The following is a 13,154-nucleotide window of genomic DNA, read 5'->3' on the forward strand; positions in this document are numbered from 1 at the left end:
CATCCCCCCGGTACATCCTCCCCCAGCACAGCCCCCCGGTACATCCCCCACCCCCCCCCAGCCCGGTACATCCTCGCCCCCCCGCACAGCTTCCCCCGTACACCCCCCAGCACATCCCCCGCCAGCACACCCCCGGTACATCCCACACCCCCCCCAGCACACCCCCGGTACATCCCCCACCCCCCCCCAGCACACCCCCGGCACATCCCCCACCCCCCCCCAGCACACCCCCGGCACATCCCCCTGCCCCTTCCCCCGGTCCCCCCGGCCCCCTCCCGGCCCCGTCTCAGCCCCGCCCGTCGCGGCGCGGGGGGTCGGGCGGGGGGGCGGCCCCGGCGGGCGGGGGCGGTGGTGACGTCAGGCGCTGTCCGCGGTGCTGAGGGAAGGAAGATGGCGGCGCGCTAGAGCCGGGCGGCGGCCGCGCCCCCCGCGCCCCCCGCGCCCCCCGCCGCCGCCGCCGCCGCCACCGCCACCATGTCGCTGCTCTGCGTCGGAGGTACCGCGGGACACAGAGGGAGAACGCGGGGGGGGGCACGTTGGGACAGGGCGCGGGAGGGCACGTCCCGCCTCCCCTCAGCGGGGAGCGGGGATGGCGGGGCTGAGGGATGTGTGTGTGGGGGAGGGGGAGGTGGGGGTGGATGGGGGGTGGTCGTGGGAACGGCTCCATTCACGAGGAACCGGCGCGTGGTGGATTTTATGAATGAACCGGCGGGGGCGCGCGCGGCGCGGGAACCCCGGGGGGGGGGAGGGAGGGGGGGGGGGGCCGCGCCTTGCCCCGCACAGGGACCCCCCCGGGACCCCCATCCCCAGGGATACCACCGGGGAGCTGGCCCCCCAGTAACTCCCCCCGCTCCCCTCCCACCTTTCAGTCCGCCCTGAGGAGGGGGCTCCCCCCGGGACCCTCTCCGAGCTGCCCCCGGACACCCTTCCCCTCCGGGGAGACCACCGGGGACAGAGCTCCCCAGCAACCCCTCCCGGCCCCCCTCCCTCTTTGTGATTCGCCGTGGGGAGGGAGCTTCCCCCATGCCCCCTCCCTGGGCTCCCCCCGTAACCCTCGCCCGCCGTGCGGACCACCGGGGAGGGAGGGAGGGAGGGGGCTCCCCCCACATCTCCCACCCCAGCCTCTCCCTTGCACCCCTCTCTGCCTTCCCACCTCCACGGAGCCCCTTTTTTCCTTCCCTCCTTCCCCCACCCCGCATCTCTTCTCACCCCTCCTCAGACGCAGACCCCCAAATTCCCACGCCCTGAACATCCCCACCCATCCAGCCTCACCCTCCTATCTCTCCTCAAATACCCCCCTACCCAGCTCCACCCAGGCCCCCACCCATCATGGCTGTCCCCAGGCACCCCCACCCTGCAGACACAGCTCCCTGCATTCCCAAACACCCCCTCACCTGAAACATGCCCCATGTGTGCCCCAAAAACCCCACACCTTTCCCCAGCTCTCTTGATTTCCACCCCCCAATCCAAACACCCCACACTCCCGAACATCACCCATTCCCAAGCAGCTCTTCATTCTCACCCCCACACCAACAGACTCCATGCACCCCAAATCCCCCAATCTGCCAACCCCTAAATACCCCCTCAAATGCCCAGAGCCCTGGCCCCACCTCCTGCAGCAACCTGTTCTCCTGCAGGTGTTGCCTCACCAAGGCATGGTGATGCTGGGGGTGGTCAGGGCAGGATCCTGGGGGTCTGGTGCTGCTGTGGGCCTGGTTAAGGGTGTTGGTCACCCTGTAATGGGAGGGACTGGGGGCAGCACACAGGTAGGGGATCCCCACAACCATCACACTGCCCAGCTTGGTGCACAGATGAGTCCTGCGGGCTTGGCCTCAGCCTTGCTGGCAGTTACCCTGGATTGAGTGCTCAGTCTGGGGGGGGGCAGAAGTCGGGGGGGGGTCTTTTCATCCCCCTCCCTAGGCCCTGTGATACCCTGATGGGGAAAGGGTGGCACTTGTGAGTTCTGGGGTCATGGGCTGGAGGTGTCAGAGTGGCAGCTGGGGACCCGTTGGGGCATAGGGTGTCTGGGATTCCCCCACTCCAGGTGAAATCCGGAGGAAAATGGAGGCTCCCCCAGTGTGGCCTGAGCTCAGTGCCCTTTCCCACCCCCCTGAAGTGTCCTTTAGGTGCTGTCACAGCCCCCTCTCCTGTGGCAGTGCCAGAGCAGCACACAGGGTGTGCCAAAGCCAGGGTGCCCCTACATGCCCCCCAGCCAGCCCCAGATATGGGGTCCCCTCCTCTGGTGGGGGTGGGAGGGGACACCTCTTTGCTCCCATCATTTAAAGGACTGTCACATGCAGTGACAGCCCCAGTGATGCTGTGGGTGGCTGGTGAGAATCAGCTCCCAGTGGGTTCGGGCTTCCCCCACTGCCCTGTCACCACTTGCTGGGGACAGCTGGTTTTGTCACCCTATTTCTGAGGTTCTGGTGGTGGAGGTGCCACCCCAGAGCCTCCCCCAGCCTGTCCCTGCCCCTCCTGCGGGGCTGGGGCCACACTCAGCCCCTGGGGCCTTTGTGCCAGGGGGTGACCCTGAGTGACGGGGAGTGACCCGGGAGGTGTGGGGTGAGCAGGAACAGGAGGAGGTGTCTGGAGTGGTGTGAGGCAGACGGACAGATGGACAGCGGGCGGACGGGCATCCGGAGAGGCAGATGGAGAGGCGGAGGGACAGATGGATGAAGGGGATGGGGGACGGGAGACGTGAGCACGGAGACAGAGGGGTGGGTAGGTGGACAGACAGAGGGGTGGAGGGACAGAGGAAGAGGGTGAACAGAGGCATAGATGGAAGGATGGACAGAAGGATGGATGAAGGACAGAGAGAGGGATGGATGGACAGAGGGATGGATGAAGGACAGAGGGATGGACAGAAGGATGTATGGAAGGAGAGGCAGAGTGGATGGACAGACAGGTGGAGGGATGGGGTGGGTGGAGGGACAAGTATGTGAATGGATGGTCAAAGGATGGACAGACAAAGATGCATAGATGGACAGGCACATCCATGAATAGATTAGACAGAGGGATGTACAGAAGGGTGGGTGGAGACACAGGTAAATGGACAGAGGGATTGGTGGAGGGGCAGATAGGTGAATGGATGGACAGAGGAATGGATGGACAGAGGGGTGGACACACAGGGGATGGACAGACAGATGAATGGATGGATGAGCAGAAGAATGGGTGAGTGGAGAGAAGGTAAATACACAGAGAGATGGACAGACAGAGGGGTGGGTGGATGGGCAGAGGAATGGATAGAGGCAGGGATGGATGGATGGATGGATGGATGGATGGATGGATGGATGGATGGATGGATGGATGGATGGACAGAGTAATGTGTGTATGGGCAGAGGGGTGGACAGACAGACAGGCCTGTTGTGGGATGCCAAGAGCCAAGCCTGGTTTTCACACCATTGCCATTCTGATCCCTGCCAGCTGCCTCCTGCCTCAGTTTCCACAGCTGGCCAAGATCCCCACAAGAGGAGCTTGATCATTCTACCTTGGGAAGCCCTTTGGCCCTTCCAGCTTGTTGGGGGGGGTTACCCAGCTCATGTTGGGGTCCTGCTGTCCCCAGCTTCCAGCCTGGGGGTTAATTTAGCACAAAGGTGGCACCCCGGGACTCGCCGTCCCTGAGTCAGCTTTGAGGACCCTTTGATGTGAGGGAGGGCAGCACAGCCCACAGATGGTGGCAGCAGGACTTCTCCTTGGCAGGAGATGACAGCCAGAAGAGCCACGTGTTCCCTGGATAATTGTTTGTTCCTGTCAGTTCGGGTATTTTTGGAGCTTTTCCTTCCTCTGCTCTCTCATTCTGTTTCGGAGGCAGCAGCTGGTGGAGAGCAGTGGGTGCCCCTGGGTCTAGGACAAGGGGGAGCCCCTATGTCAGGGATCCCTGTCAGCCACAGGCAGGTCTTGGTACCAAATACTGTATTAGAATAGAATAATATAAATATATATTAAAAATACATTATATATAGAATTATTACACACGGTGATGTCAGCTGTCCCCAGTCAGCCCCCGGGCTCCCAACACGATGACAGCTCAGGGATCTTTAGGATCCCGGAGCTTTGTGCCTCCCCCCGAGCTTGAACCTCGCCATCCGGGAGTGAAGCTGCAGCTCCCGGAGTCCTGTGATTCCCTGGAACATGTCTGCCAGTGACGCGGCCGGTGACCTTCCTGGTGGCAAAGAGCCACCCTGCGTGGGTCCCCTGTTGTTTTCCGAGGCGCTGATTCCCCCCTGCCTCAGTTTCCCCGGGGCTGGTGCCACGTGGGCTCCTCCGAGCCCTGAGCCCTGCCAGGCACGTGGCGCCGGCGGCAGCCCCGCGTCCCCTCCGGCGCTGGTGGCGGGTGATAAGCGGCTGGCGAGTGGCACGTCTCCGAAATCAAATTACCTTTGATGTCGCCAGGGCTATTTTCATCTCTGCTCAGTCACGTTGGTCCTGCACCCGCTGGCACCCGCGTCATTTAACCGTTCTCCGGGTGCTGTGTCATTCCCTCCCCACCTGATCCCCTCCCGGGAGCCCCGAGGACACCCCTCACCCCCGCCACCCCCCGGCATTGGCAGCGTTGGTGTCTGGCTGTGCTCGGCTCTGTCTGCCCCCTCATTGCAGCCGAAACCTGGGGACCGACCCCACTCCGTGCACTGGGGAAAGCTGAGGGCGGAATCAGCCGGAGTCAGGGCTGTGCTTCCCGTGGTGCTGAGCAGGATCTGAGCCCACCCATGCACAGCCCCCCGATGGGCAGGATGGGAACCAGCGCTTCAGTCCCTTCAGGAACAGGGCTGGGGTGCAGTGGGGGTGTTTTTGGTGCTGTATCTCCACCATCCCTGTTTTTGGACAGGACAGTTACAGCCTGTGGTGTTGCACCCTTAAGGGGAAGGAAGCCCCCCCCCCCCCCGGGTTTCCCTGTGGGAAATCTGACTCGGTGATTTGGGAGAGACTTACCCCTGGTGCTGCTGGGCTGGTGCACTCCAACAGGACTAGGGTGGCTCCCCAGACTCCACCTTTTCCCTTGGGATATGGATGGTAACATCATCTGTTTCCTCAAATGGATTCCAGTTCAGAAGTGGGTGAATCAGGAGGATAACACCCCATCAGTAGATGAAGGCGGGTCATTTGGGGTTGCAAACTGTGCCAGAGTCGCAAGTTTTTTTGGGGGACTCTTTGCTCTCCTCTTGTGCCCACCTCCAGCTGATGTCTGATCTCACACCTTCACCTGGCATCAGGGATCCCAACACTTTTCCCACCTGGCACCTGGAGGGGAGAGTGGGGAGGCAGCCAGGACTGGGGTCCTCCCTCCCCCTTGGCACCCTGGGTAGGGGTCCCCAGCCCCCTCGAGGCTCACAACCTGATTCTTTCCCTCCTTCTGTCCTGACAGTTAAAAAGGCCAAGTATGATGGGCCCCAAGGTAAGTGACCTGCCTTCCCACCTGAGTGGGGAGGGTGAGGGGCTCTTGGGCTGGTGGGATGTGGTAGGGTCAGAGGAAGGGCTGGGAGGGGGGTGAAGGGACCCCAGGCTAATCCTTGACTCTGGAGGCATCGTTTGAAAAGCTGGGGGTGGGGAGGAGCACACACAGAGATGGGGGTGCCCTGGACAGGACTGGGGGGGCTCACATTCTACTGCCCCTGGCAGAGGTGGGATCCATCCCAGGGCTGGGGTGCCAAGTCTGGGGGTCCTCACGGGCAGGTGGCAGTGGGTGATGTCAGGAGGTGGGGGCACACTGGGGGTCACTTCACCCTCCTCTTGCTCCCACAGAGAAATTTAACACCTACGTGACCCTGAAGGTGCAAAATGTCAAGAGCACGACCATCGCGGTGAGGGGCAACCTGCCCTCCTGGGAGCAGGACTTCATGTTGTGAGTGTCCAGCAGGTCACCCGTGGTCCCCCATTCCTGCTGCTCCCCCTCATGCCCCCTCATCCCCCTAAACAGGGGGATGTCCCCTCCTGCCAGCTCCCCCTGACCCAAGTCCTGGGGGTCACCTGAGTCCTGGAGCTGAGGGGGCAGGTAGAGACTGGGGTGGGCCCGGGGCCTGCTGACTGGGGGTGACCTGAGGAGAGGTAACCTGATCCATTTCCTGTCCACAGTGAGATCAACCGGCTTGACCTGGGCCTGACGGTGGAGGTGTGGAACAAGGGGCTCATCTGGGACACCATGGTGGGGACAGTGTGGATCCCTCTCCGGACCATCCGGCAGTCCAATGAGGTAGGGAGCCAGGAATGTCCACCCTCCCTGTGGGACCCCAAGGGACTCGACACACCCCCAGCTGTCCTTTGATGCAGAGAGTGCCTTCCCCATCCTGCCTGGGACCAGACCCTGTGTGCTGGGGTTGTGGGGCCGAGAAAGAGGGGTTCCTGGGAATTTTCACTCCATTTCCACCCTGCAGGAGGGCCCTGGGGAGTGGCTCACACTCGACTCCCAGGTCATCATGACTGACAACGAGATTTCGGGCACCAAGGACCCGACATTCCACCGCATCCTCCTTGACACCCGCTTTGAGCTGCCGTTGGGTGGGTACCATCTCCAGCCCCTCAGGACTCGAGTGCATCCTTCCTGGCCCTGGCCCCAGGAATGCTTAGGAGCCTTGGAGTCAGGGCTGAGTGTTTGACCCTGTGGCCTCAAAAGCTTGAGGGCTGTTTTGGGGGGGATCTGTCCACCAACTTGGGTCTTTGCTCTTGCAGATATCCCTGAGGAGGAGGCCAGGTACTGGGCCAAGAAGCTGGAGCAGCTCAATGCGATGCGGGACCAGGATGATGTAGGTGCAGCCAAACCCGGGGTGAGGGGGCTTGGGGGCAGCAGTGGTGCCAGCAGGAGCCCTCACTAGCCCCTGTCTCCCCAGTATGCCTTCCACGAGGAGCAGGAAAAGCCTCTGCCCGTGCATGGCTCCCAGTGCTGTAAGTGCTGCCCTGTCCCTCCCCCACCATGGGACCCCCACACCCACCCTTGCTCCCTGCTCCCTGCACTGGGGATTCTCAAAGTTGGGCTCTGTGTCTGCTTTGGAACATTGGATCCCAACCAAGTGGGGCTCAACTTCACCCCACACCCTGTCCCCATACGCATTCCCATCCTCCCTCCCATGTTTGCTGGTGTTTTTTTGCCGTCTCCCTCCTCCACAGTGGGTGAGCCTTCCCGTGGGCTGAGGGGAGCAGGGCATAGGGGCAGTGGGGCTGGTGAGGATGGTCCCCTGGGGAGCCTGGGCAAAGGGCAGCAAGGCTGATGAGATGGCTTTTGGGTGGGAGCTCTGGCAGAGATGTCTGGGGCATTTGGGGTGGCACCTCAGTTTGTCCCAACCTGTGCCTGTTTGCCCTTCTGTAACCACCCCAGGGCCATGCACAAGTCCAGCTCAGTGTGTCTGTGCCCAGCCCAGAATGTTGCCAGAATGTCCCCTTTTAGTGCCACCGTGCCTATCCATAGCACTGTCTCCATCCTGGGTCAGTGTCACCATGCTCAGCCCCAGGTGCTGGGACTTGGTGTCACCCAGTTTGGTGTCACCATGGCTCAGGCCCAGGCAGTGTCCCCAGTACACTTAGTGCCACTGTGCTCATCCCTAGGCCCCTTCCCTGTCCCATCTTGGTACTGCACTGCCGAGTCCCTGTCCCCAGCATGGCTCAATGCAAATGTGTCCCACCTGAATGTGCCCCATTTCAGGGCACTGTCCCCAGCCCAACACAGTGCCATTGTGCCATCTGGGAGATGCTGGTTCCTCCCAACCAACTGCCTCAGTCCTTGTTGTCTCTGCCTCTTTCTTTGTAGGCAACTGGAATTATTTTGGCTGGGGAGAACAGCAGAGTAAGTATCCTGCCCCCTCCTCTCCTCCCAGCCTGGAGGTCCCCAGCATGTCCCCCTTTGCCTGGCCCGAGTCTCAAGGGACCTGGAGATGGGGTCCAGCCTGTGGCCTCATGCTGTGACTCTGCTGGATGAGGACAGTGTCACCAAGTGTCCTGTCCTGGGAAGGGCTGTCCCCATGGGCTGGTGGGGAAACAGCATGGGGGAGTGCCCTCAGGGTGCCCTGGTAACAATGAGCAGCTCAGGCTTTGCCTCTGTGGTGGGACTTCAGTGGGGCAGAGGGAGGGTCCCCACACCCTGTCCTCTTTCCCCTCTGCCTCCCCCTCATCCCCCCCAAACCCTTCCTGCACTGAGAACACTTGCAACCTGCCCCTCACGCTGCCTGAGAACCATCTACCCAGCATGGTCCCACAGCACTGGGGACACAGTGGTGGCACTAACAGGCCTGTGCAGGGTGTGGGGCAGCTTTGGGTCATCCCCTGTTCCGCTCACTGTGTCCCCTTGCAGATGATGACCCAGACAGTACCGTGGATGACCGGGACAGCGATTACCGCAGTGAGACCAGCAACAGCATCCCACCCCCTTACTACACCACGTCCCAGCCCAACGCCTCCGTGCACCAGTACCCCATGAGGCACCAGCAGCAGAGCTCCCGTGACTCCTACACCGACTCCATGCAGAGCTACGAGATGGACTACTCAGACCAGGCTCCCATCAGGTAGTGTAGGGTACAGCTCCCCACTGGGATTCCTTGTCCCAACCTCACCCCCAGGTCACAGGAGCCAGCAAGTCCCTGAGGTGATGCCACGGATGGCGCTCCCAGGGCGGTGGGTAACAGAGGTGGATGCTGAGGTGAGGAAAAGGGGGATGGTGCTGGCTTCATCTAAGCCTTTCCTTCTTGCTGGGAAGTTTTCAAGCTCTTTTGGGTCACTCTCTCTGTACTTGCTGGGTTTTTGGGGACCCTAACGCCACGCTGGGAGCTGGGCAGTGGGGTGTGGGCTGGCTGGGCTCACACAGAGGTGGCAGGGACATTTGCCCGGCACTTCACCCCTGCAGTCGCAGCATAGCCCAGCCCAACGTGCCAAGCCCATCTAGGTGGAGAGAGCCTCCTTGCTGGTGTCCCCACGGTGGCAGGGGATGCCGGGACATGGCGGGTGGCGGTGGTGTGGCACTGGGACCTCGCTGACCATGTTCCTCTCCTCCCTGGCAGACGCTATGGTAGCGTAGACTCTGCCGCAAACGGACGCAGCGACGCTGAGTCCGGTTCTGAGTCGAGCAGGCGGACCAGCCGCCAGCCTTCCCTTGAGAGCAGGCGGTCCCTAGACCTATCGGATAGGTGGGTCTCTACCTGTGCTGTGTGCCGTGTGCCGTCGCAGAGTGCTGTGGTCGGTCCTTGCAGCCATGGTGAGGCCAACACCAGTCCTGGCAAGGGCGGCCTCGTGCCACCGCAGGGTCCCCACTCCCCATCCTGGACCAGCCTTGCTGAGGGGCAGCATTGGGGTGCTCCAGGTGCTCCCTGTGATGTCCCTTCTTGCTGCTGCACCTCAGTTCATGGGATTATGTTCCAGCATCCTGGTCCCACTTGTTGACACTGTGACCATCTGGCAGCACAGCTGCCTGTTCTTTGTCATGACAGCGGCTATGGAAGTGGGGCTTTGGGGACTCAAATGCCACCCCCTGTTCCTGGTCACCTCTGAGGGAGTGTCTGGCTTGGCAAAAGCCTCGTGCAGTGATTTGGGATCCTTGTGATGTGCCAAGGGCCCCTCTCCCAGCTCTGGCCAGGGTCAGGATGGGAAGGTGTGGGGTTTCCAGGCATGAGCTATATCTCCTGCACCCCTGTGCCCCTTTCCAAGGTACCTGGATGATGCCAGTACACGTCCCAGCTGGGACCAACTTGGGCATCCCCCAGCACCCTCTTCCCTGCGGTGTCCCCTGGCATCCCACTGACTGGCCCAGCCACTCCAGGCTCTGCCCATCCCATCCCCTTGTCCCCATCCCCTGTCCCCCTCTCCCATCCCCCTTGCCCTGGCTGGAGATGTGGTGTCGGCCTCTTCCTCGGCGTGTCCCTGTCCTGTCTGCATGTCTGCTTCTGTCAGCCTGTCCCCATGGAACCCGGGGGCTGCCCCGTCCCTGGCAGCCTGAAGGGGCACAGGAGCCCCTGCAGTGCAGGCAGCTGAGAGAAGGGGGCTGGAAGGGCTGAGGAGGCAGATGGGGTGGGGGGAAGGGATCTGGCTGGGCAGCAGGAATGGAGAGGGGACTTCAAGGTAGGGATGATGTTAAGGGGAGTGAGGGGGTTGAGCGGGTGTCCTGGGGCAGGGGTGCCTGGGAGGGCTACGAGGAGCACTGGGGTGTCAGGGCAGAGCTTGGGTGACAGCTCTGTGAGTCAGGGGCAGGACAGTGTGTCTGGCAGCAGCAGGAGGCAGGATCTGGCTGGGGGTGCTGTGCTCTGCCCTCACCCCTGGCTGGGGTGAGCCAAAGGGACTAACACTGTGCCCCCTAACCCCACACTCAGTCTAGGCACGGGCAGGAAGGTCAGACCCCCAGACTGCCCCAGCCTGGGGGGGCCAGTCCCAGCCCATGGAGTCTCCTGAGTCTGTGCCTTCAACTCCCAGGATGAGGAGCCCAGTGCTCCAGTGGGAGCTGCACATCCTCCCGCCCCTGGTGCAGGGACTCCAGGGCGCTCTCTGGGGTGACACGGACCCACAAGACCACTGACCTTGTGTCCCCTCACCCCTCAGCCCCACAGGGAGCAGCCGCTACGCCTCGTCGGCCGAGCTGAGCCAGGGCAGCTCCCAGCTGAGCGAGGACTTCGAGAACGAGAGCCTGCGGGACTCAGAGCTGGACGAGAGGGACGGCGACTCCTACCACTCCTGCCACAGCTCTGTCAGCTACCGCAAGGACTCACCGCGCTGGGAGGAGGACGATGATGATCTCTACCTGGAGGAGGAGGAGGAAGAGTTCATTGAGGACTACAGTGAGACTGAGGAAGGCTACCCCAAGGAGGAGGAGCTGGAGGAGGAGGAGGAGGAGCTGCGGGAGCAGGACACTTATGAACCCCCCGAGGATGAAACATACCCCCCACCACAAAAACCCCCTGTACAGCAGCAGCAACAGCAGGTGCCACAGCAGCAGCAGCAGCAACAGCAGCAACAGCAGCAACAGCAGCAGCAACCACCTCAGCTGGTCCCACAGCTGAAGCCACAGCAGCAGGAGAGGAAGGAGGAGAGAAAAGAGGAGAGGAAGGAGGAGAAGGACATCTCTGCTCCCCAGGAAGCCCCTGAGGCCCTCCAGGCCCAGAAGGGAGTGGAGGAAACTCCTGTGCAAGAGGCAGCCCCAGAGTCTGAGCCCCCAAAACTGTCTGAGAGGTAGGAGGGGGAACTGACCTGTTGTGTCCTTGGGATGGCACCATGCCTGATGGCACTGAGTGTTCTCTGGGGGTATCTCAGGGCTGGGGCTGGTGCCATGGGGCAGGACCAGGCACCTTGTGCAGTGTTTGGAGCTCTTCCAGGTGCCTAAGGCATTGAGATGAGGGAAGCCCAACTTGTGCCCTCCGGCCAAGGGCCAGCCCCCTGGGGCACACCACACTGGCCCAGCCACTCCCCATGCTGAGCAGAGCTCAAGGTGTTCAAGAACCTGCCAGGGCTATGGGCCTGCAGGTTTATAACCTGGAACAAACCTAGGGCTGGGAGAAGTGGTGGCTTAAGGCTGCAATTGCTCTCCTCTGGCTCAGGTTCTTGGCTTCCTGGATGGAGGAGGCACTGTGGAGCTCAGTGAGATGAGGCAATTTCCATCCACAGGAGTCAATCCTCTCCCTAGGCCACTCCATGGCCTTCTATGCTGTCAGGTAGTTGGTGGCCAGGTTCCTGGTGCAGCATGTGAATAATTCATATCTCAGGGACGGATTATTGAAATACTATTGACCATTTCCATTTCTGGTGAGCTTCACCCCTCCCTGCAGAGAGGAACCAAGATGGGCTTTTTCAGTCTTTTATTTGATTTAAATTATACATAAGAGCTGTGGAATCACTAATTTAAAAGAATATGCAATGAGCTCTTTTTAGAAAAATACATATTTAGACCCAAAGGCTGGTGAGAGCCTGGGCACAGGTGGCCTCAGGTCATGGCTGCCTGTGGTGCCCACTGGGCAGGAGGCTTGGGGAGTCCCATGCAGGGAATTGAGGACCATGGGTTAGTGCTAGGGATCTCACATTAGCACTGGGGACCTTGGATTGTGCTGAGGACCCCATATTAGTGCCCAGGACCACAGATTAATGTTGATGAGCCCAGATTATCACTGAGAATCTCAGATTAGCATGGGGGGCCATGGATTAGTGCTGGGGACCACAGGTTAATGCTGACAGCCCCAGGTTAACACTGTAGACCCTGGATTAGCACAAGCAAAGCCGCTGAGGGCTGTTTTGGGCAGGTTCATCTCCTGAGCTACCCATGGCCTCATCCCAGCCTGGTTCTGGGCCCCTCTCCAGTGTCACATCACACCAGGCTCTCCACAAGGCTGGTATGTTTAGACAGTTTATTTTCTTTTTCTCCATGTCTTGATTTTTCAGGAGAGGATAAAAGAAGCCACAACACCCAGCATATCCAAGTGGATAGTTTTCTCTGGGCTTGGAACCATGGCAGTGTTGGGGGCTCTTCACCCTGGGATGTTGTGGTGGGAAGAGGCCAGAGAACATCCTAATGGGGGCAAAGGAAGTTTAATTCATATGCTTGTGTCACTGACACATGTCATTTGGGTGCCCAGGGCAGGGTCTCCCGAGAGAGAGGCAGCTTCTGGCCTCTCCCCAGTGCTCTGCCCTGACAGTGCTGTCCTTTGCATTTTCATGTGCTTTCTGGTAGCTAGAGGGGGTTTTGCCATGGCCGTGCTGGCTCTGGGCCCATCAGGATCCCCATATCACAGCCTCAGTCCTGCCCAGGGTGTGGGGGCTGATTCCTCATCCCTGATGCCATGCTGGGAGGTGACAAGGGCTGTGTGTGCTTGCAGGGAGCAGGTGGAAGAGGAGGTGCAGGACCCCAAAGCACGAGCCAAAGCCAACTGGCTGAGAGCCTTCAACAAGGTCTGCATGCAGCTACAGGAGGTGAGGAGCCCCTGGCCACTGCTGCTGGGCTGGGGACACGGCTGCTTCCCACACCTGGGCAGCTTCCAGGGGCATCCCCTCCCCACAGACCCATCCGGATCTGGGCCACCCCAAAGGTGGTGGCCCTACAACCCCTTTCCTGCCAGGTGGGACCCCTGGAGGGGCCGGGAGTGCTGAGGACCCCCCTGTGTGTGCTGCATGTGTGTGCCGGTGCGAGCCCTCCACTCTCTCTCCTCTGTTGAGTTGACAATATTTTGTTTTGTTTTTAGACTCCATCCTCCATCTTTTCTTTT

At 60.9% G+C, this 13,154-nt stretch overlaps 1 protein-coding gene across 1 annotated transcript in view; it reads left to right on the forward strand.

The window, feature by feature from the left end:
- Positions 1 to 387: 387 nt before the first annotated feature.
- UNC13A (unc-13 homolog A) overlaps positions 388 to 13,154 on the forward strand; it is a 37,590-nt gene continuing 24,823 nt past the window's right edge. Inside the window, exons 1-12 of the mRNA XM_071578052.1 lie at positions 388 to 496; positions 5,363 to 5,392; positions 5,740 to 5,839; positions 6,070 to 6,187; positions 6,369 to 6,492; positions 6,664 to 6,737; positions 6,822 to 6,876; positions 7,736 to 7,771; positions 8,276 to 8,486; positions 8,979 to 9,104; positions 10,507 to 11,133; positions 12,768 to 12,861. Coding sequence (XP_071434153.1) covers positions 475 to 496; positions 5,363 to 5,392; positions 5,740 to 5,839; positions 6,070 to 6,187; positions 6,369 to 6,492; positions 6,664 to 6,737; positions 6,822 to 6,876; positions 7,736 to 7,771; positions 8,276 to 8,486; positions 8,979 to 9,104; positions 10,507 to 11,133; positions 12,768 to 12,861 — 1,617 coding nt within the window. The 5' untranslated portion in view covers positions 388 to 474. The remainder of the gene's footprint in view (positions 497 to 5,362; positions 5,393 to 5,739; positions 5,840 to 6,069; positions 6,188 to 6,368; positions 6,493 to 6,663; positions 6,738 to 6,821; positions 6,877 to 7,735; positions 7,772 to 8,275; positions 8,487 to 8,978; positions 9,105 to 10,506; positions 11,134 to 12,767; positions 12,862 to 13,154) is intronic.

Source organism: Pithys albifrons, chromosome 27 (assembly GCF_047495875.1).
Source record: "Pithys albifrons albifrons isolate INPA30051 chromosome 27, PitAlb_v1, whole genome shotgun sequence".
Classification (NCBI taxonomy): Eukaryota; Metazoa; Chordata; class Aves; order Passeriformes; family Thamnophilidae; genus Pithys; species Pithys albifrons.